Below are 23433 nucleotides of genomic sequence, written 5' to 3'. Positions count from 1 at the left end.
TGGTCTGAACCCTAACCTTCTCTGATTCTTCCTGATTACCAAAACACTCTCCAAGCCTCTACAAGTCTTCGGACAGCTGCTAAACTTTCTGGTAACCTCCAAGAATCAGCCAATGAACAGTCCTTTGTAAGCTTCCAGCCCTAGACAGTTCTCATGTGGTCGGCTGGTCTAGACTCACATGAGAAACCCTAGATAGGCTTTGATACCAAGTAGTCGATCAAGACTACAGTCAGTCTTGAATTCCAAAAGATTTCGGATTGAGAAAAGTAGAAAAAAGAGGGAGAAGAAAGGAGAAGAAAGCAGAAGAAAGCAGAAGTACACAAGGGTTTTGAAAGGAGAGACAGATTGAATAAATCTGCCGCCGCCACTCTCTCAATATTTATAGATTATGTTCACTAAATGTAGGAAAGGGCAGAATTGCCCTTAATGCTTACATGGAAAATAAAACAGATAATAAACTGAAATAACAAGCTGTCTAAGATAACTACCAACTAACACTGACATAACTAACAAAGGTTACATGTGCTGTCATACGAACACAGTGGGGACCACATCCGTGGGGCCCACATCAGTGTTCTCTACACTCACAAAAGGGGATCTTCATTTCTCAAAGGAAATACATCCTAGATCTGTTATAGGATTCAGGAAAACTAGGGGTTAAGCCAATTGACTCTCCCATTGATCCAAATCACAGACTAGGTGACTGTTGTGGCGAAGTTGTCAAAGATGTAAAACAATTCTAGAGACTTGTGGGGAGGCTCCTGTATTTGTCCATGACTAGGCCAGACATTGCTTATGCAGTAGGTGTTTTTAGTTTGTTCATGCATGATCCTAAGACCATACACTTAGAGGCAGTAGAGAGAATTCTCAGATATCTAAAGAAGTTTCCTGGAGCTGTTTTATTATTCCAGAAGAATGATCATTTGAAGATTGAAGTATACAGATGTTGATTGGGCTGGATCAGTTGATGACAGAAAGTTCACTAGTGGGAGGAAATCTAGTCATATGGAGAAGCAAGAAACAAAATGTGGTGGCTAGGTCTAGTGCTGAAGCTGAGTATAGAGCAATGTCCCATGGGGTGGCTGAAGCTATGTGGATAAAGAATTTGTTGAGCGAACTGGGTTTTCCTATTGATAGCCCTATGTCCTTGTATTGTGATAACAAGGCTGCCATCAATATTGCACCCAACCTAGACAATCAAAATCAGACGATTGATTTGAACTTAGAAGATGAATGGGTTTGGAAGTGGAATGCAGATGGTAGTTTCTCAGTTAAATCCCTGTTTCTAAAGTTGTGCAATTCAGGTCATGAGAACTTCCCTGTCAGGCAGATTTGGAATCCAACTAGTCCCTCCAAGATCAATTTTCTGGTCTGGACCATGGCTCTCGATAAATGTCTGACCAATACTAATTTGGAGAGACGTGGTATTCAGATTCTGGATCTTTCTTGTGGTTTGTGTGGAAAGATTGCAGAAACTACAGAGCACTTGTGTATCCATTGTCCGGTTTCTTCTTTGATTTGGGGGCGTTTTCTTAAGGTTTTGGAGATTAGCTGGACCATGCCAAAATCTGTGAAGGAGTTGCTGATGTGTTGGAGAGTTGAGGGTCTCAGCAAAAAAGGAAAACTTGTTTGGAGTACCATTCCAGTAGCTGTGTTATGGTCCATTTGGACTGAAAGGAATAACAGAATCTTTTGTGGTAAACTTAAAAGCACGGATGAAATTGTGCAAAGAGCCATGGGCAAGCTATGCTCCTAGGTGTTGGTGAATGAGGAATTTAAAATCCAAAATGTACCTCTTTTGTTCTGTTCTAAATTTTGTATGAGCTTGTAATTTACATTGTGCCCAGGCAGAATTAGTGGTCTGGGTCTTGTTGTACCTCTCTTTTATGTGCTGAATAAATTATATTACCATTTTCCAAAAATAATATTGCAGCCAACCTAGTTCTTCATGATAGAACTAAACATATAGAGGTTGACAAACACTTTATTAGAGAGAAAATTGTTAATGGGGAAGTGTGTATGTGAGTTCCAAGGAGCAACTGGCAGGTATATTTACAAAAGGCTTGCATCACTAGCGGCACGATGATTTATGTGACAAGTTGGGCATGATTGACATCTATGTCCCAACTTGAAGGGGAGTGTTGAATAACTTAGTTTTATTTTCAGTTTAGTGCTGCAAGGGCACATTTGTAATTACACCTCTTTTTATTTCTGAAGGGTCACCCTAGTATAAATATTAAAAAGGCTGGTGCTGCTAGCTGATTTTTTCCTCTCTCCAATCTCTTTTCTCTATTCTCTCTTCTCCTTCTCCTCTCACCATTCTGGGATCGTACTGCCTCTTCACCAAGAAAACACTATCTATTGGAGACCTTGCCCAATCTGCATTTGAATACCCTTCTAGGGACAAATTTACCCTTTGTTATACAACAACCAATGACCAAGAGCACCCCTTAGATGCTTCAACACCCTCATAACACCACCACAATGAGCAGTTGTAGGATTCTACATGAATTGATTGAGGACTCCAACACTAAAGGAGATGTTTGGCCTAGTGATAATGAGATAGATTAGCTTGTCTACTAGTCTCTTATATCTTGTAGGGTCTTCTAATGGCTTCCCTAACTATCAATCATTTTCACATTGGGATCCATAGAAGTTTCTACTAGCTTGGATCCCAACAACCCAATTTCATCTAACATGTCCAAAACATACTTTTGTTGAGACAAAGAGATTCCCCACTTCGATTGGGCTACCTCAATTCCTAGAAAGTACTTCAAGGTTCCTAGATCCTTAGTTTGAAAATGTTGCTGTAAGAACTATTTCAACTCACTAATTCCATGTGCACCATTACCAATAAGAAGAATATCAACACCATAAACTGCTAGGATGATTTTTCCCAGATGAAGAACCCTTGCTAAATACGAAGTGGTTAACACTAATTGTTACAAACCAAAATCTTGCACCACATTGCTAAAGCAACCAAACCATGCTCATGGTGACTACTTTAGCTCATAGATAGCCTAACTTAACTAACTGACTCCCCTTGAGCAACATACCTAGGAAGTTGTTCCATATACACCTCTTGAAGATCATCATGGAGGAAGGCATTTTTGACATCAAGCTAAAGCAAGGGCCAATCAAAATGGGTGGATAAGGAGATGAATACATATACAAAGCCTATCTTAGCCATTGATGAGGTCTCTGAATAATACACACCATAAGCTTGTGTATATCCCTTAGCAATAATTTAGGCTTTGAACCGTTCAATACTTCCATCTTGATGATGTTTAACTATATAGACCCATTAACAATTAATTGCCTACTTCCTAGGAGGTAGGGAAGTAAGACCCGAAGTATTGTTGGATTGAAGAGCATAAAGTTCTTCACCCATTGCCTTCTTCTAATCAAGAGATGAGAGGGATTCTTGTATAGAACACGATAGAGAAATGAAGGATAAAAGGGAGATGAACTATTGATGGAAAGGAGATAAGTGAGGAAAAGAGACATAATGAGAAAGAGGATGATTTGTTCAAGCATGCTTACCCTTATGAAGAGCAATAGGAAGATCAAGATCTAAAGGTAGTGGATTCGTCAATGGCAAAGACTCTAGTGGTGGGTTAAAAGCTAGAGTTGGATCAACTACTGGTGATGATTTTGGCTACAGATCACGTTTGGAGTACACTCTATGAATAGATGGTTGGATAAGCTCCTCGACTATAGGTAAGGTGATAAATACATCACCAGAGTCAAAAGAAAGAGGAATAGAATTGGATGGTTCACACCTAGAAAAATGAAGTATGCTCTCAACAAAAGTAACATTTGGAGCAACAAAAACTTTCTGTTAAATAGGATCATAGCACTTGTGTCTTTTTTGAGTATGTAATAACCAAGGAAAACACATCTGATAGCTTTGGAGTCAAGTATATCATGGCTTGAACCCAGTTTGTGAACAAAATGCACACAACTGAACACACAAGGAGGAAGGGAGAAAAAAGAAGTAGAAGGAAACAAGATAAAAAATGGAGACCATGGTTTCAAATGTCGTGAAATGTCACCCGACATATGTCAATGTCGAGGCTCACTAACATGAAAATGGATGGTAATATAAAAATTAAATTATTTCGGTCAACATTTCCTATATTTCGGAAATGTCGACCAAATCGGTCCAAATAACAAAAAAGACGGTTTTTCCTATTATGTCGACAGGATGTCGACTAATGTACATTAATAATATAATATATTAGTATATTATATTATTATAATACAGTATATTAATATAAATTATTCCATTAATAATTTCTATTTAATATTTCAAATAAAATATTTATAAAAAAGAATTAACAAAATATAAAAACAAAAGAATAAATTAATTACTTTATAATATAAAACATAAAATATTTTTCAAGTAATAAATATTAACTAGTTAGTGTTTTTTAAAATATTTATTAAAATAAGAAAATATTTATTAAATTTTATAATAAATCATATTCTACATTTAATATAAAAAAATCAGAATAAATTTATTAAATTTTATACTAAATCATAATTTATTATAAGTTTAGTATTAGAAATCATAATAATTTCATTAAGTTTTATAAGAAATCAGAATTTATCATAATCTTAATACTACAAAAAGGAGAATCAGTTTATTAAATTTATAATAAAACATAATGTATTATAACTTTAAAATTTAAAAAAATCAGAATAAATGTATTTCTATTTACTAGTGTGAAATAAATATATTAGAATTTTTAATAAATCAGAATTAAAAATAAGAAAAGAAAATATCAGATAACCTTGTAAAAACTTAAAATGCATAATAAATCAGTAAATCATCATTTACTAATTTGTTATTGATCATAGTTTCTTAGCTTTATATAATGGTTGGGAATAAGATAATAGTCTAGAAATATGTATTAATGCTTCTTTTATCATTTTACAAAATATCATTGCATATTTCCACATATTTCATAATATTTCCACAATGTCTCTAATTTTTACAATATTTCCCCTTGACATTTCTGACATATGTCCTATATTTTGGTAAGCGACATTTCCATCGACATCGACATTTTAAACCTTGATGGAGACTCACTATCTAAAATTGACGAGAAAATACACTTTATGAGAAAACAAGAGGTGAAAACTGCATCACTCCATCAGAATTTAGGAATTAACATCTAAATCAACAAGGCACGAGTAGTTTCAATCACATGGTGGTTCTTCCTCTCAGCCATGCTGAGGGGTATGTAAACAGGAGTTTTGATGTATAATACCATGAAAGTTAAGTAATATTGGAAACTATTATGAAAATGTTCTTTGGCATTATTAAATCGAAACATTTCAATGCATAGATAGAAAAATAGAGAAATTTTGAGTAGTCCTTCATTAAGTAAATGTAAATCCATGTCATTCTTGAATAGTCATTAATAAATGTTACAAAATATTTGAATCCATTTTAACATGATACATGACTTGGACCCCAAACATTTGAGTGAACTAAAGAAAAAAGTACTTGAGACTCTCTTATCTTCTCTGGGAATAAAAGACATTCTATGATGTTTGCTTAATTGACATAACTAACAATCCAACTGAGTTACAGACTATAAGGTAGGGACTAACTTCTTCAAAATATGTAGGAAAGGGTGACTAAAATGACAATACCACTAATATGGTTTAAGAGAAGAATGAAGAGCCTTCTGTGGACCATGGTCATCTAGGTAGTATAATTCTCCAGCTTCATGACCACCATCAATTGTCTTCCCTGTCTTAAGATCCTAAAAGAAACAATAAGAAGGATAAAGGTTACTGAACAATAAGGGGCTTGAGTAAGCTTACTTACAAATAATAGGTTGAAGGGAAACTTGGGTACATAAAAAATAGTGTAATCGATTTATCAAAAGAAAAAAAAAATCAAAGTGTAAACTAGGCCAAAACCAAGAGACACATTACTAGTACTAGTAATAGAGAAAGAAGAGCCATCGGCTAAAGTGATAGTTTGTGATGTAGGAGGAGACAAAGATACAAACATATTTGAGGAGCTAGTCATATGGTTTAAGGCTCCATAATCAATTACCTAGGGTGAAGGTGTATAACTAGAAACAAGGCAGACTATACCTGACATCACAAAGGGCTTTGTTCAGCAGATTTAATAATGCAGTCAAACAGGTTGGTTTCAAATAGTGTCAGAATGATCATACTTTCTTTGTTAAGAGACAAGGGGAACATGTGGCTATGCTTATAGTTTATGTGGATGACATTGTCATTATGAGGAATTGGGAGTTAGAGATACAAAACTAAAGAAATTCTTGGGGGCTCAGTTTGATTGTTATACTTATTTATGACCAGGCCCAACATTGTTTATGCTGTTGGGGTTTGAGCCAGTATATGCATGCCCCTAGTACCACTCATCTTGCCACTGCAGAGCATGTTCTGAAGTATTTAAAACAATATCCTGGTAAAGGTATTCTCTTTTCAAAGCATGGCCACTTGAAGGTAGAGAGCTTCACTAATGTTGATTGGGCCGACTTAGTTGATGATAGGAGATCTATCACAGGTTATTGCACCTTCATTGGGGGGAGTTTGGTAACTTGGAGAAGTAAGAAACAAACAATGGTTGCTAGGTTAAGTGTGGAAGCAGAATATAGGGCCTTGGCACATGGAGTTGCAGAAATATTGTGGTGGAAGAATATGTTAAAGGAGTTGGGAGTTGAAGTTCATAGCCCAATGTCATTGTATTGTGACAACAAGGCAGCAATCAATATAGCCCACAATCCTGTGATGCATGAAAGAACAAAGCATATCGAAGTTGACAAACATTTCATTCATGAGAAACTTGAAACTGGTGAAGTCTACATTCCTTATGTAAATTCTATGGATCAGTTGGGTGACATCTTCACCAAGGTTGTTTCAGGTACCCGACATATGGAAATTTGTACCAAGCTGGGAATGATAGATATATACAACCCAACTTGAGGGGGAGTGTTGTTAGGACTGTTAATGGGTTGTTAGTGGGCTTACTTTAATTTCTTTTCTGTTAAGTTGTAAGTTGTAATCAGGGGTATTCTTGTAATATCCCCTTTATTTTGAACACCCTAATATATAAGGCAAGAGGGGATCTGCCCCTAACATTTTTTGACAAATCTTCTTCTCTTTTTTTTATTCTATTTCTCTCTTCTCTTCTTCCTCTTCCATTCCAGAAAAACTACCTTGACCAGAGGATTCCATACAAATGTGCGAGGAAAGTGGCTACCTCCCAGTGTACTTAGATGTCTAGCAAAAGATTTAACCAAGAAAATACATGATCTCTCACACTTCTAGACATATTGGTCAGCACTAATGCCCGGTTCGGTTAATGGCTTTGAAGCTTCACCAAGGGCTTGCCACTTTGTCAAACTCCCTTTGAAATATTTTCTTCATTAGCTCAAAATGTGGCTTGTGCCAATTTCTTATGAAAAATCAAATATAGAAGCTACTCCTGGCTTTCTCCATTACTGTTACCTTATATGGTGAAATCAACCTCTTGGTCATCTTTTCTTTTAATTCTGTTATAACAAATATACCAACCAGATGTCACCCTTGAGATCTTATTATCCCTAACTATTATCTTTAAATATCATTCTTTTCGATTTGATATTATGATGTTCAGAAAAGAAAATCTTTCAAAGTTAGTTATTTTATCTGAAAAGAGCTATGAAAATGTCTGCAACTGAAAGATATATTTCTTGCAATAATAAAATGCTATAGAGTTTGATGTGGCATTATATTCATATTCTGGCAAGATGAATTGCATCTTTGGATTTTTTTTCCTCTTTCATATTAGGCCCTTATTCAAGACTTCAATTGTGCACTTCAGGAGAATATCCTTCTTCAGGTAAAGTTTGATTCCTCTCTCTCTAGTAACTGTCTCAAATATTTAGTTTCTATATTTGTTATCTACCCCTTTGTGCTTGTTATAATCTCCATATAAAATGATTTTTGTTTTTTGTAATTTTCTTCTAACTTCAAGACAATAAGAATTTAGCATGTCTCGTGCCTTGTTAAGATTGAGACCACATTTGGGAGTGCTTTTTGGTCTAAATGGGCTTATGAATAAGCTACTTTTTAAAATGGGTTTATTTTTTTTGAAAAAAAAGCACTTTTTTAGTGTTTGTCTGGTCACCAGCTTTTTTGTTCAAAATAGCTTCTTGAAAACATGAAAAGCTAAGTGGAGTTTTTTCTGCTTTTTCAAATGGTATTTTTTGATGCAAAAAACCCATTGTGTCACCAAACGGTTTTTTAACTGGCTTTTGGTTTCTCCAACATGAAAAGCACAAAATGCCCATTGGAGAAGCACTCCCAAACACAGCCTGACATAATTATTATAAGTTTCCATTTAATTCTTTTTTAATTTTGCTTATTGAATTGCAGGGCCATATGTACTTGTTTGTTAATCATATTTGCTTTTATTCAAACATTTTTGGGTTTGAGACAAAGGTATGTTTACAAGTGTTTTCTTTATTTTTGTTATCTTGGAATTCTTATTAGATTTAAATTCTTTCCCAGAAAAATGATATAATGCTCCTTGAATGTGAATAATTTTATTTTTCAGTTTTGTCATTCTCATTGCTCTACCATAATAGTGTATAAGTTCATGAAGAAATTTCAACTCAATTTTCGTGGAGTTGATTTTGACTTGAATTATACACTTGAGACTTCAGCATAAGCATTTTCTTTTTCATCTTCCTTTTAAACCAATCATTAGGATAGCAATTTGTTCATTGAATGTCTGGTTAAAGACCTAAAAGACCAGAGGTGGCTCTTGGATCCTCATTGATTGGAGAATTTCGGTGGAACCTGGTTCTTCCTATGGCAGAGGTGGCTCTTGGATTGTTCTTATAGTTAATAATCTAAAGGCAAGAAGATATTAGATGGCTGTTAGATTTTTGCCATCAATAATAGAAGGATTTCGTTAACATATGAAAGTGGATATTTTTTAGTCAGAGGATAAGAAAACCTTGATGAATAAAATATCTTTCCAAACAGAAACAATGAATAGAAAATGACATATATTATATATCAGCTTTTTTTTATCAGAAAAAGTAGATTTATTTTATTACATTAAATTGGAAAGTAGGAATGATTAATATAACTTTATTGATCGTAGTGTCAATCCCTTTATATTGATTGATCATAGTGTTTTCCTTTTGATGTAAATAGTGGATAAGGTAGAGAAAATCCATAGGGGTTTCCTATGGAAACAAAGGATGGATATTGGAGTTTCAGATTGTTAAATGTGTTGAGTTGGGCCTAGTTGTTTTTTGTTCTTATCTTAAGCTATTTAGTTAGGAAGTTGTTGGGCTTTAGGCCCATTAGTTTATGTTTTTAAGTTGTGACTGTTCAGCTACATTAGTAGCCACCCTACTAGGGGCATCCTTGTAATATCTCATCCTTTAAGTTAAGTATAAATATAATGAGGGGTTGGCGGCTAGGGTTAATTCAAGAATCCTGGTTGACTTCCTACTCTTTTCTCCCTCTCTTTTCTTCTCTACTACTGAAATCTTTATCTTCCTCCCCTTTTCCTTTCACAAGAAATTCAACTAAATCTACAATAAGTGATTTCTACCTAGTATCAGAACTGACCGAAGGTTCCTTGAGTTGTTTCCTCATGCAGCCCTAGATCGGCCGACTGCATGGTGATTTAAGAGGCTGATCGAAGTTCTCAGGTAAGCCCAGTTTTTGGATTTTTTGGTGGATCTGTGTGCCCTGTAGTTGGTCTAGTGTTTCTCATCAAAATCAGGAAAAACTGGAGAAAGGGGAAGAGTCCTGTTTCTGTTGGACTCTTCAATTTTGACCTAGGAAGTGGTGACCTAATTTTTTAGGGTTCCTTGGAGTTTTCTGTAAGGGGCTGTTCAAGTCCTGCCTGATTTGGAGGCTTCTAGAGAGAGCGGCTGCCTCTTCTCTCTCTTCTCCCGTCCCACAGAAAAGGAATCTTTTGTGGACAGTCTAGGACACCAGAAATGTGTTGTTGGTTCCAGAAGTGTTACGTTTGATCTTGTTACATATTTCAATTATTTTCTTTACATTTTTTGAGAAGCATGGAGGGTTACGGAGTTGAAAATAAGCCCGGGAGTGAAATGGGGCCAGTGGGAGGAGGTGCTGGAGACCTTTTCGGGACTGGGACCATTACTACAGTTAGGTTGGATGGTGCAAATTACTTAGAATGGTAACAATCTGCAAAGATAGCCATTGGTGCTCGTGGGAAATTAGGGTATATCACTGGTGAGGAAGTGAAACCCGAAACTAGCAACTCCCGGTGGGTATAGGAGAATTATATGGTGATGATTTGGTTGTGTAATTCCATGTTGCCCCATATAGGTAAAAATTTTTTATGGGCAAATACAGCTAAGGAAATATGGGATGGGGTTGCAGAAACCTATTCACAGAGGGAGAATGTTGCTAGGGCTTACTAGTTGAGAAATCAGATTATTTCTACAAGGCAGGGAGATAGACTTGTTGTAGCCTATTTTTCATCCCTTAAAACCCTGTGGCAGGAGATTGACCATTTAGAGACATTTGCTTGGGAAACCACTAAGGATGCAACTACCTATCAGAAACATCTAGAGAAGTATAGGGTGTTTGAATTTCTTGCTAGCCTTAATCCTGAGTATGACATTGCAAGACAACATCTTCTTTCCAGGGATAGTGTTACCCTCTCCCAGGCATATGCCTTTGTGTCAGGGGAGGAAAGCAGGAGAGATGTGATGATGAAAAATCCTATTTCTGATCAGTCTTCCATGGTGAGTACTGTGAAACCTAAACAAAGTGGAGATCGGTGTGGCAGTGAAATCAAGAAGGAAGATAAAAGAGATTTGATCTGTGACTACTGTAAGAAGCCTAAACACACAAGAGATACTTGCTGGAAGCTTCACCCACATCTTGTGCCGACTAGACTAAAAAATAAGAAGGGAAATGCACACATGGCAGTTTTTGGTGACATTCCGGCCCCTCCTACTACAGCTGCTCTGGAGTCTGTTGCAGCTGCTGCAGTAAGGGCTGAACTTGAGAGGTATGGGCAACTTTTGAACTAGCGGGAAACAACCAATTCCAGTTCAGCAGCAAGCAGACAACAAGGTATAGGTGGCACTGGTGGAGTCCACTCTACTGCCTTTGCTCACACAGGTAGTTCACACGTCATTGCAAATTATGTTTCTACTTCAGGTAAGGAGGGACCTCCTTGGATTATAGATTCTGGAGCCTCAGAGCACATGACCCATAGTTCTACTATTTTTTCTTCTTACCAACTCTGTTTTGGTAGAGATAGGGTCTCCACAGCTGATGGATCCCATGTTCCTATTGCTGGGAAGGGATCTGTCAAGATTAGTGATTCTATTTCTCTACCCTCAGTCCTTCATGTTCCTAGATTGAGCACTAATTTGTTATCTATTAGTAGTTTGATTAAGAACCTGAACTGCTCAGTAATTTTTTCTCTTGGTTATTGTATTTTGCAGGATCTGGATTCAAAGAGGACGATTGGGAGTGGTCATGAAGTGAATGGGATCTACCTCCTGGATGTTCTTCCTCCTCATCAGATCCATCATGTCAGCAGGGATAGTGAGTCAGGGTCTGTGGGTCAAATTATGCTTTGGCATAATCGTTTGGGCCATTTACCTTTTTCTTCTTTGAGTCTTTTGTTTCCAAAACTTTTTGAGTCTGTTAGTTTGTCAAGTCTGGAGTGTGAAGGTTGTCAACTTGGAAAGCATTGTAGACATTCATTTAAACCTAGTAATAAAAGGTGTTCTTCTTCTTTTGATGTTATTCATTCGGATGTGTGGGGACCTTACCATGTTCCTTCTATGGGAGGCTATCGATATTTTCTCTTATTTGTGGATGATTTCTCATGATACACTTGGATTTACCTGATGAGATCCCGCGATGAAGTACCATCCTTGGTGAGGCAATTTCATCAGATGGTGCTAACACAGTTTGGAACAAGAATAAAGGTGTTCAGATCAGACAATGCCAGGGAATATTTTGAAAAACACCTTGCTTCATATCTGTTAGAATATGGTGTTGTCCATCAAAGCAGTTGTCCCTATAGTCCATAGCAGAATGGTGTTGTAGAAAGGAAGAACAAACACATTGTTGAGATTGCAAGAAGCATGATGAGCACATCTATAGTTCCAGTTCGATTTTGGGGTGATGTAGTTCTCACAGCAATATATCTGATTAACAGGGTGCCCTCTCGTATACTTGGATTCAACACCCCATTCAGTCTCCTTTTTCCTGAGGGTGAGATGTTTCATATTCCTCTCAGGGTGTTTGGGTGTGTCTGCTGCACATGTCCTTGGTCCTCACCGCTCAAAGCTTGATCCCAAGGCAAAGAAGTGTGCCTTCCTTGGATATGCAGAAAACCAAAAAGGGTACTGCTGCTATGATCTAGTCTTTGGGAGCCGGTATGTTACCATGGATGTCACTTTTTTTGAATCCACATACTTCTTTTCAAAGAATCCTTCTCAGGGGGAGTGTTTTGGGGAAGTGAGTCAGCAGTCTATTCCTCTCCCAGTTCCAGTCCCTTGTCTACTCTTGTGCTTGACCATCCTGTGTCTACTCATGTGCTTGACCATCCTATGTCACCTACCTTACCACCTCCTTTGCATCCTACTTCTCAGCATTACTTACGACAGAGACTTCACAAGGAGGTTGATTCCACTACAGCAGAACTCACACCACTTCCTGTCGATTCCTTGGAGACTCTAGATTCGACTGACATGGATTCAGGTATTCCTCTTGGTCCCACTACTATTTCAGTTCCCATTGATTCTACTAACCCTGTTACGGATAACCTTGATCTTCCTATTGCTCTCAGAAAAGGGAAGAGAAAGTGTATTGCTCATTGTATTTCACAGTACTTATCCTACAGTGGACTTTCTCCTTCCTACTGTGTTTTTCTTTCCTCCCTTGACTCAGTGTCTATACCCAAGGGTGTTAGTGAGGCTCACTCCAAACCTGAGTGGAAGACAACTATGCAGAAAGTGATGGCAGCTTTAATTAAGAATCAGACATGGGACATTGTGGATCTTCCAGAAGGCAAGGAGACAGTTGGATGTAGATGGGTTTACATGGTAAAATATAAGGCAAATGGAAGTATAGAAAGGTACAAGGAAAGACTTGTTGCAAAAGGGTACACATAGACCTATGGTGTTGATTACTTAGAGACCTTTGCACCGGTTGCAAAGATGACCTCTGTTCGGATACTTCTTTCTCTTGCTGCCTCATACTCTTGGCCCTTGTTTCAACTTGATGTGAAGAATGCTTTCCTAAATGGGGATCTGCAAGAGGGAGTGTATATGAATCTTCCTGCTGGCTTTTACAGTGATACTGAAAAGGGAAAGGTATGCAGGCTTAAGAAGTCACTTTATGGCTTGAAACAATCTCCCAGAGCATGGTTTGACAGATTCAGAAAGGCCTTGATTGCTTTTGCATACACTCAGATTCAATCCGATCATACCTTGTTTGTGAAGCGAAGGGGATCTTTGGTGTCAGTCCTAATTTTTTATGTGGATGATATTATTGTCACGGGGAATGACCTAAGTGAGATTGATTGTTTGGAAAGGAATCTACATAAAGAATTTGAAATTAAGGATCTTGGAGAACTGAGATACTTCCTAGGCATTGAAGTTGCAAGATCAAAACATGGAATTTTTATCTCTCAAAGGAAGTATGTCTTGGATCTTCTTCAAGAGACAGGGAAGTTTGGAACGAAGGCAATCAGTACCCCTATTGATCAGAACCATAGAATCAATGCATCAGAAGGTGAACCAGTAAAGGACATTGGGAGATATCAGAGACTTGTGGGTCGGCTGCTATACTTGTGTATGACAAGACCAGACATTTCCTATGCAGTAAGTGTGGTAAGTCAATACATGCATGTTCCACGAGTCCAACATTGGGAGGCAGTTGACAGGATTCTTGCTTATCTAAAGGGACACCCGTGCAAAGGCATATTGTTTACTGATCATGGACCATTGAAACTAGAGGCTTATACTGATGCAGATTGGGCAGAATGCCTTGATGGCAGGAGATCAACTTCAGGAGTGTGCACCCTTGTTGGGGGTAACCTTGTCTTGTGGAAGAGTAAGAAACAAACAGTGGTTGCAAGATCAAGTGCTGAAGCTGAATACAGGGCCATGGCACATGGAGTTTTAGAACTTCTCTGGATCCGTTCCCTATTAGAAGAAATTGGTGTACAAGCAGAAGAACCTATGATGTTATACTGTGATAACCAGGCAGCAATTAACATTGCCCATAACCCAGTTCGGCATGATCGAACTAAGCACATTGAAGTAGATAGACATTTTATCAGAGAAAGAGTAACTTTTGGAGAAATTTGTCTTCCATACATTGCTTCTGATCTGCAGCTCGCGGATGTTCTCACAAAAGGTGTTGCAAAGAATAAGCTGGAGCATGATCTACGCAAGTTGGGAATGTGTAACATTTACTCCCAACTTGAGGGGGAGTGTTGAGTTGGGCCTAGTTGTTTTTTATTCTTATTTTAAGCTATTTTGTTAGGAAGTTGTTGTGCCTTAGGCCCATTAGTTTATGTTTTTAAGTTGTGACTGTTCAGCTACATTAGTAGCCGCCCTACTAAGGGCATCTTTGTAATATCTCATCCTTTAAGTTAAGTATAAATATAATGAGGGGTTGGTGGCTAGGGTTAATTCAAGAATCCTGGTTGACTTCCTACTCTTTTCTCCCTCTCTTTTCTTCTCTACTACTGAAATCTTTATCTTCCTCCCCTTTTCCTTTCACAAGAAATTCAACTAAATCTACAATCAGTGATTTCTACTAAATGAAAGTGAATATAATCCTAAGGTGATTAGGTTGGGATTCTGATGCAAACATGGAAGCAAGGAAAGAAACTGAAAAGAAGAATTAAAGTGGCTGTTCAGAGGATCTTTTGTTGCATTAGTTTCATAAACATGAGACCTGTGAAGCACTTCTAAGGAAATGATTGTAGTGGTTTGATAATGAAGAAAGTGCTACCTGGGAGAAGGTAACTGAAGATGAATATGGAACATGTAATTTTTGGTTGGATTGGACACATCTGGGGCGTGCATATGCAAAAGGATTATGCCTGTGTTCTGAAAATGAGAGGCACAAGAAAAGCACAAAGGTCTTCTAGATCCCAAGGCTCAAGGTGAGCATGCTCCTAGATGAAGCAAGGCATGAAATTTAAAAAATTCAAAAAATAAATAAAAACTAGTACATAAAAATATAAAAAACCTGAATTTAAAAGAGCTCCAGTCAGACTTATCAATAAATAAATAAATAAGAGAGCTCCAGTCATTTCAGCAAAGAAGTTAAGTTTGAAGTGGGGAGGGGTACTAAGGTCAGATTTTGGAAGGATTGCTGGGTGGAATGGATTCTTTAAAGAATGAATCCCCAGAACTCTTTTCTGTTGCAGTTGATAAGGAGGTGAAAGTGGCTGACTATGTGCAGTTCTAAAATGGGGAACACATTTGGAACCTTCAGTTCAGAAGAGATCTGAATGATTAGGAGATTGAACCATTTGGAAGACTACTTCAGAAGCTGTATAGCATGCAAATTGACTGGAATTCAGAAGATGGGAGGGTGTGGCCAGAGGATAGTAAGGGTCAGTTTATGATTAAATCATTTTACAATAAGCTGATTTGAAAGGAAGAATAGGATTTTCCCTTGAACATAATCTGGTGCACTTATCCCCTCAAAAGTAGCTTTTTTTTTTTTTTGTCTGGTCAGCCTACCTGAACAGGATCCTCACAAAAGAAACCTGATTAGGAGGGGAATGGTGGTTGACACACCAGAGTGTGTGCTTTGTAACAGAGTAGATCATGTGAACATCTGTTACTTCATTTCTGCTTCACCCATAACATTTGGGCGAGAGTGTTTAGTGTTTTTGCTCTTAAGTGGTGCTGTCCAGCTTCGGTTGAAGGCTTTGTGGTAGGATGGTCGATCCAAGGTCTGAGCAGAAAAGGTAAAGCCATCTGGAAAATGGTCCCTGGGGCAGTTTTTTGGTTAGTATGGCAGGAAAGCAACTCAAGGCTTTTCCAAAGCAAAGGATGTCAGGAGGAAGAAGTTTGGCATAAAACTGTGAGGAAGCTGTTTTCTTGGGCATCGGCAAAGTTAGATTTAGAAGGATCTGCCATTTGTTCTTTCTTGGAATTTGAAAATCTTTTTGTATCCTCAAATAGAATAGTGGTCTAATTTTCTTTATACTTTCCCGTTGTAGTTTTTTGTTCTAATGAAATTGTAATCTGTCACAGATACCTCATGTGAGAATAGAAGAAATGTAATAGAAGAGAAGAGAAGAGAAGAAGACAGCAGCGTGTGCAAGGGTTTGAATCTTGTTCGTACAGAGAGAGGACCCCTCTGATCCCTTTTATAGTAATAAATATAAAAAAATTACAGAGAGGTCACTGAGAATAGAAAATTACAGAAAGACCCCTTCACCTAAAACACAACAAAAAACACCTTACAACACTCCCCCTCAAGTTGGGTTGTAGATATCATACATACCCAACTTGTTAGTTGTTACATAGCTCATCATGGCACAGGGAAGTCAAACCCTTTGTAAACACATCAGCCACTTGTTTCCTAGACTCAACAAATAGTATACAAATTTCACCGAGTGCTTGTCAATCTCAATGTGTTTAGTTCTCTCATGTAGAACTGGATTGTGAGCTACGCTTATTGCAGCCTTGTTGTCGCAGTACAATGACATAGGATTTGAATCCCATACACCTAGCTCAGTGAGCAGATTTTTCAACCATAATAGTTCAGCAACTCCTTGAGACATGACCCTATACTCCGCTTCTGCACTTGGCTTTGCAACCACAAACTGTTTTTTACTCCTCCAAGAGACCAAATTTCCTCTTACAAAGGTGCAATAACCAGTGGTGGACTGTCTATCATCAACAGAACCAGCCCAATCAGCATCAGTATAACCTTCCACCTTGGTATGACCTTGTTTAGTGAAGAGAAGACCCCTACCATGGTGTCTTTTTAAGTAGGATAGAACTCTCTCAGCAGACTTAAATTTGGAAGGTCTAGGTGAGTACTGAGTACATAAACTAAAACACTCAACAAATGTAACATCAGGTCTAGTCATGGAAAGATATAGAAGTCTCCCAATAAGTCTCTGATATTGATGAAAAGTTTATTACTTGGATTCACAGGGGTCTCAGCTGGTTTACATCCCGACTTCCAGTATCTTCAGTAGGTCAAGGATATACTTCCTTTGGGAAATAAAATTCCTTTGTCAGACCGAGCAACTTTAATGCCAAGGAAGTATTTCAGAGGACCAAGATCCTTTACTTCAAACTGTGAGGCAAGGAATACCTTCAATTCTTGAATTTCTTCCTTTCAACTTCCTATTATCACAATATCATCCAAATACACAATCAAAATGGAAACCAACTCACCTTTTCTCTTTATAAACAAAGTGTAATCAACCTTACACTACACAAAACCAACTTGTTGAATAACACTACTGAACCTCTCAAACCATGCCCTCGGAGATTGCTTCAAACCATATAGAGACTTCCTCAAGCGGCAAACCTTATCCTTGTCACCCTATACTTGAAATCCAGGAGGCTGAGACATATACACTTCTTCATCGAGGTCACCATTCAGAAAGTCATTCTTCACATCTAGCTGATGAAGAGGCCATGAGAAGTTGATTGTCAGAGATAACAAGACACAAATAGAATTCATCTTCACAATAGGAGCAAAAGTCTCATTATAATCCACACAATGTGTTTGAGATAACCCCTTTACCACCAGTCTTGCCTTATACCTTTCAATAGAACCATCAGCTTGATGCTTTACTATAAATACCCACTTACAATCCATTGCTTTCTTTCCTTTTGGAAGATCAACAAGGTCCCGTGTGCGATTTTTATGAAGGGCATTAATTTCTTCACATAGCCCTTTTCCATTAAAGTAGATCCAATGCCTCTGAAACAAGGATTAAAATATCGATACGGGATACACTACGACTACAGGTGTATCCTGCCAGTCGTGTATATTGGTGCATATCGCATAGTATCGGCCGATACGCGCCGATACAGAAGCGTATTGACTGATGTCTCACAATAAAAAAAATGAGCGTGACTCGAACCCAAGTTGGTGAATGCCCATTGCCCAGGCGCGCATGTAAATTAACCACAAAGCCATTTGTTATTTCATGTTAATGTGTGCAATAAAATAACTTTTATTAAACTTAATGTTTACATGCAAATAAAAAACAACATACATTTATTTTCGAAAACTTCAACTATGAATTAAAAAGAACAATATTCAAAATTAGTATTTTATAAATTAATGGAATAAATAATTTATAAAATCCACATATATATAATGGATTTTAATTTCAAAAATTTATACAAATAAAATATTCATAATAGAATAATTATTTTATTTATACAAATAAAATTTCGAAAATCAATGGAATAAATAATTTTTTTATACTTAAATATTATAAATTTGCATATCGTATATATCTTAAATTTTTATAAATTATTAATTAATATTTTAATTTTCATTAAATAACAATGTATTTATTATTTACAAAAGCAAAAGTATTGTTTGCAAAGTATTTAAAAATATAATATAAATTGAATCTATCAAATCCATTAATCTACATATTATATAAAAATAATTCTTAACTTCAAAATTTTATAAAAATAAAATATTAATAATGGAATAATTATTTTAGTAATTCAAATTTATGAATTTTCATATGATATGCATTTTCAAAATTTTAATAGATTTGGTATATTTTAAGTTAAGATTATATATTTTTATAAATTATTAATTGATATTTTAATTTACATTTTATAATAACATATTTATTGTTTACAGAAATATAAATATTATTTATCAAACATTTAAGAATTAATTTTTTAGTTGAATTTTTTGCTAATGTTAAAAATAAAAATTGTAAAATAGAAAAACTGATATAATAATTCAAATATAATAGTTGCATATGCTTTATGCCTTACACTTTAATAGATAATAAAATAATATTGGATTTTTGCATGTATTAATTAGTAAAAATCTATATAATATTTGCATTGGACTCTTGATTGATGCACTATTAATGAAATTGTATAATATCCACATGTCCTGTTATATTAATTATAATATTTTTTCATATTATATATATCATTTAATTATACAATTCCTATGTATTTATATATTATTTATAGTTGTTTTGACATTAAACTTAATGCTATTAATATATTTATGGAATTTGTGTGCATTTTCTTAGTGTATCCAAGCGTTTCCATTTTTTTTTTTCGTATCCATGCATTTCCCAAGTGTATCCGTATTCGTATCCAAGTTGTCCGATATGATACCTGATATGGATACTTTAATCCTTGCTCTGCAACACATTTTGGAATAGAAACACTACAAATAGCAGAGATAAAATCACTATAACTAGGAGACAAAGAAGTACTGGAAGTAAAGCGGACAATAGGGTGCTTGGTGTAAGTCCTCACATCCTTACAAAGAGCAATAGGAAGATCAATATCACAAGAAGTAGGTTCAAGGGTACCTGAAGGATGAATTGATGTTAAGGATTTGCCTCATGAGAGTTTGACAGCAATGGCTGCACAACAGATGGTTCCACACATATATTTAGTGGCTGATCTAATGGACCCTTGTAACACTGCCAGATATAACAAGAAAAAGTACGATAAGGTGGCAGAAACGACAAAGGCAACGAAGACTGTTGCTGAGATGGTTGGAGTTGTGGAGAAGGAAAGGATATGCCTCACCTCACCACTACTCTTCCCCTGAGGTGAGACAGGGAAAAAAGGACAGAACTCAAAGAATGTTACATCCATAGAGATAAAGACTTTATGAGGCATAGGATTGAAACACTTGTACCCCTTGTGAGTAGTAGGGTAACCAAGAAAGATGCAAGGAATGGCATGGGAGTCCAACTTACTAGATGCAGGAGACAAATTCTGAACAAATCATTGGCAGCTGAACACCCGAAGAGGAATGGAAAACAATGGGGATGAAGGGAAAAGCAACTGACATGGGTCCCGAGACTGTAACAGACATGATGGGATGCGATTGATCAAGTATGCAGCAATAGACTAGCATCAGCTCAAAAGTGCTTTGAAACACTCATTTAGAGAAGTAAACCATGAGCCACTTCCAACAGATGTGTTTTTTCTCTCAGAAACACCATTTTGTTGTGGTGTTTTAGGGCATGAACCTTGATGTAGAATACCATTATTCAGAAGGTAAGAATTGACATCCTTAGCAGTGCTCTTAGTCTCGAATCTGTTATCTCTTGGTCTTGAATCCCAACTGTACCTTGATTTACACTCCTATTATTTTTGTTTTTGTTGTTTCTGTTGTTATTATTATTGTTATTAAATTTACATGGATGATGGAACATATTCTGTTTAGGTCCTATTTATTTGAAAACTTCTTGATTCAAGGGTACTTGTCCATAAACTTAATTTTGCATTTAAGTTTTCATTAGTTTCATCAATTAATACAATGTCATCATCATACAACAAGCACATAAATTTCCTCCTGAATATGTTTAGTTAATTCATCTATTATTAGTGCAAATAAATAAGGACTAAGCACTAAGCCTTGGTGAAGACCCATTGTAATTGTAAAATCTGATGTCTCTACCACAGGTGTTCTAACATTGGTTATTGCCCCCTCATATATATCCTTGATAGGTCCACATACCTTTTTGGTCTCTGTTAACTTTACTTATTTTAGTATAGCTATTCTTTTAACCTTGGTGGTGGTTATTGCATAAAAAATATTGATTATTTTCTGTTATTTATTGTGTTTCTTGAACAAATAAAAAAGTAATATAAAGATGGACATGGATTATTCAAATGGAAACATTGTAATGTGATGTGATCTGCAGAAAATAATCCCTTTCCATGAGGTCACGTGTGTAAGAAAAGCAAAGACAGCAGCAATTTTCCCTAATGCCATAGAAATTCTAGCTGGGGGGAAAAAGGTAAGCTGGTATGAGGATATCTTCTTTTGTTCATGTACATAATTTCTTTTAATAGTTTTCTAGGAAAGCTTCTGGGTGAATTTGGCCTACCAATTACAATCCTTTTCCTTCACCTACATGGTTTCATATTTATTTAGTGAATTTGTTATCTTCTGTTCTGCTTTCAATCTATTGGCACTGGCTGCCATCTCATATTTTTACTTGTTAATTTCACAGCACTTCTTTGCATCTTTTCTGTCACGTGATGAAGCTTACTGTCTCATTGTTGATGGGTGGGCTCAATACAATGATCGTTTTAAAGCCCAAATAGATTGTCAGGTATATCATCATTATTATTACTATTACTATTACTATTACTATTACTACTACTACATCTCAAGTAGGAGTATCACCAATAGATGTGTAACTGAATAACTAAGTTGTCTTAGTGTTACTCATCTGTTGGAATGAGTTGTGCTCCTTGTTTAACTATCACTATAGTTTCAATAGGTTTTTCTTATTTGTGGAATTCCAAACTTTCAATTTGACTTTAGAGGCCAAGGAAATATATTCTTATGTAGAAAGAAAATGGTAGTTGAAATAAGATGCATTACTTGTCTCATTGTCATTTCTAATGAGTCATTTTTACGTCAGGAGTCGAAATCTGAATCTAGAAACCAAGACAATGCTCTTGTTATATTTGAAAACTTCAAGAGCTTTGAGCAACCAACTAATTACCTAAATCCTATGGACAGGTATATTCTCGAGTACCTTACACAAGCTCAAGTTATATGTTATTTTATTAAGTTGGAATTCACTGTGGTCTTGGTTGCATGTATTTGAGTCAGGAATGAAGATTTTCAGGTTCCAGAAGAATGTAACCATCTGTCTAGTGGTGAAGATGATCCAAGTACATCAACAAGACATTCAGAGGCACAGGAGAATGTGGAAGTAGATGTCAAACCAGTTACAAATGCTGACAGTTTCTCCTCTAGAAAGTCTTTGACTTGGAAGCTTGAGGATGTTAATGCCCCTAAGAGTTAGTTGACCTACTTCTTCTAGAACCAGCGCTATATGTTTTATCAAGAGTGAACTAGTATTCAGAAAGACAGACTGGGGGTTGGACCATCAAGGAGTAGGATCAGATCAATTCAGTTGGAAGGTTGACCTGGGTTGACCAACAATGTAGCATTTGTATGAAATAGCGTTTGTGGTTTTGAAACATCCCGTTTTTTATTAAGAGGGCACATGCCACACACCCCTGATGATTGCACATATTTTAACCTGTCCATAAAGTGTTTATTTAAGGTGCATTGATACTTGTGTGCATACTTGATACATAAAGTGTTTGCTTAAGGTGCACTGAAACAATACTCTGTGTCTATGGTAAGATATTCTATTTAGTGTTCAGAGGTGCAACAAAATCCAGACTACTTATGTGCCCTTTTTTCTAACCTTTAATCTATATTTGGAGTTGAGTGCAATATGCATATTAACATGCAGACACAAATATTGTCATAAAACACACCTTTCTCATGGGAGTTTTTATAATTGACAGAAACCTTGAGGGATCTTTCTGAACTGAAAATTTTGTTTTTAATGTATTCAATTTTTTAGCGCCATATGACTTTTTCATGTCATTTTCTAAAATGTCCATTGTTCTTCTGCAGTACCTGAGTGTTATACATTGGTTGCAGAGTCAAAATTTCCGGTAATGTAATCTTCTTTATTAATCTGGATGTAGTTTTCATTGAAAAGTCCTGCAAGGTTCAGTGAATTGTTGATATATCCTCTACTTAACATTGTCATACTGAAAAAAGCTATTTATTATCTTTTGTTTACTGAGTTATTTTCTTATTGAAAATTTGAATGCATGGGCCACAGATTCAGGTGGAGGAGTTTTTCAATCTCTTTTTCTCAGATGATGCTGTTAATTTCATTGAATCATTTCATACAAGATGTGGAGACAAAGGTATAACATTTCTAACTCCATAAACTTTTCATACTTTATATTGATTGTCCATTTTGTTTAATTAGTGGGTTCTTGTTACAAACTGTTTCCATGACGACTAAACAATTGTATATTTTCTTTTTATTTTCCTAGAACACTGTACATTTGTTTACCTACATGTATAATTATTACATCTTTCAGATTTTCAGTGTACTTCGTGGTATGAACATGAACAATTTGGATGTTCCCGTGATGTGTCATTTCAGCATCCAATCAAACTGTATTTCGGTATGGCAGCCTTTCTTATTTTCCACGATGTGCAGTTTCACGACTGGATTTTCTTTTTTTTTTTCTAGACCATCAGTGTCAAGGCAGCATGGTGAGGCTAGGCAGTTGCCAAATGCTTTGTTGCCTAGGTGTTTAGACATCAACTTATGACAAACCAGGTCCAATTAAATATGTACATGTCTTCCATCTA

The 23433-nt window shown here is 36.3% G+C and overlaps 1 protein-coding gene across 4 annotated transcripts in view; it reads left to right on the top strand.

Moving 5' to 3' along the window:
- Positions 1–23433, top strand: part of VAD1 (GRAM domain family protein) — a 44741-nt gene that overhangs the window by 11649 nt on the left and 9659 nt on the right. For 2 of the 4 annotated variants that reach the window (XM_010277142.3, XM_010277141.3), the window contains exons 3-11: positions 7823–7873; positions 8410–8475; positions 20930–21025; positions 21242–21343; positions 21659–21759; positions 21853–22043; positions 22675–22715; positions 22889–22976; positions 23157–23243. In XM_010277142.3, the coding sequence (XP_010275444.1) occupies positions 7823–7873; positions 8410–8475; positions 20930–21025; positions 21242–21343; positions 21659–21759; positions 21853–22043; positions 22675–22715; positions 22889–22976; positions 23157–23243 (823 nt within the window). The remainder of the gene's footprint in view (positions 1–7822; positions 7874–8409; positions 8476–20929; positions 21026–21241; positions 21344–21658; positions 21760–21852; positions 22044–22674; positions 22716–22888; positions 22977–23156; positions 23244–23433) is intronic. The other 2 variants (XM_088895861.1, XM_019199949.2) reach the window with 1 other exon arrangement.

Source organism: Nelumbo nucifera, chromosome 1, assembly GCF_055504915.1.
Source record: "Nelumbo nucifera cultivar China Antique chromosome 1, China Antique-T2T, whole genome shotgun sequence".
In the NCBI taxonomy this organism is placed as follows: domain Eukaryota; kingdom Viridiplantae; phylum Streptophyta; class Magnoliopsida; order Proteales; family Nelumbonaceae; genus Nelumbo; species Nelumbo nucifera.
Note: the sequence above shows the minus strand (reverse complement) of the source record. Positions and strands in the feature narration are given on the sequence as shown.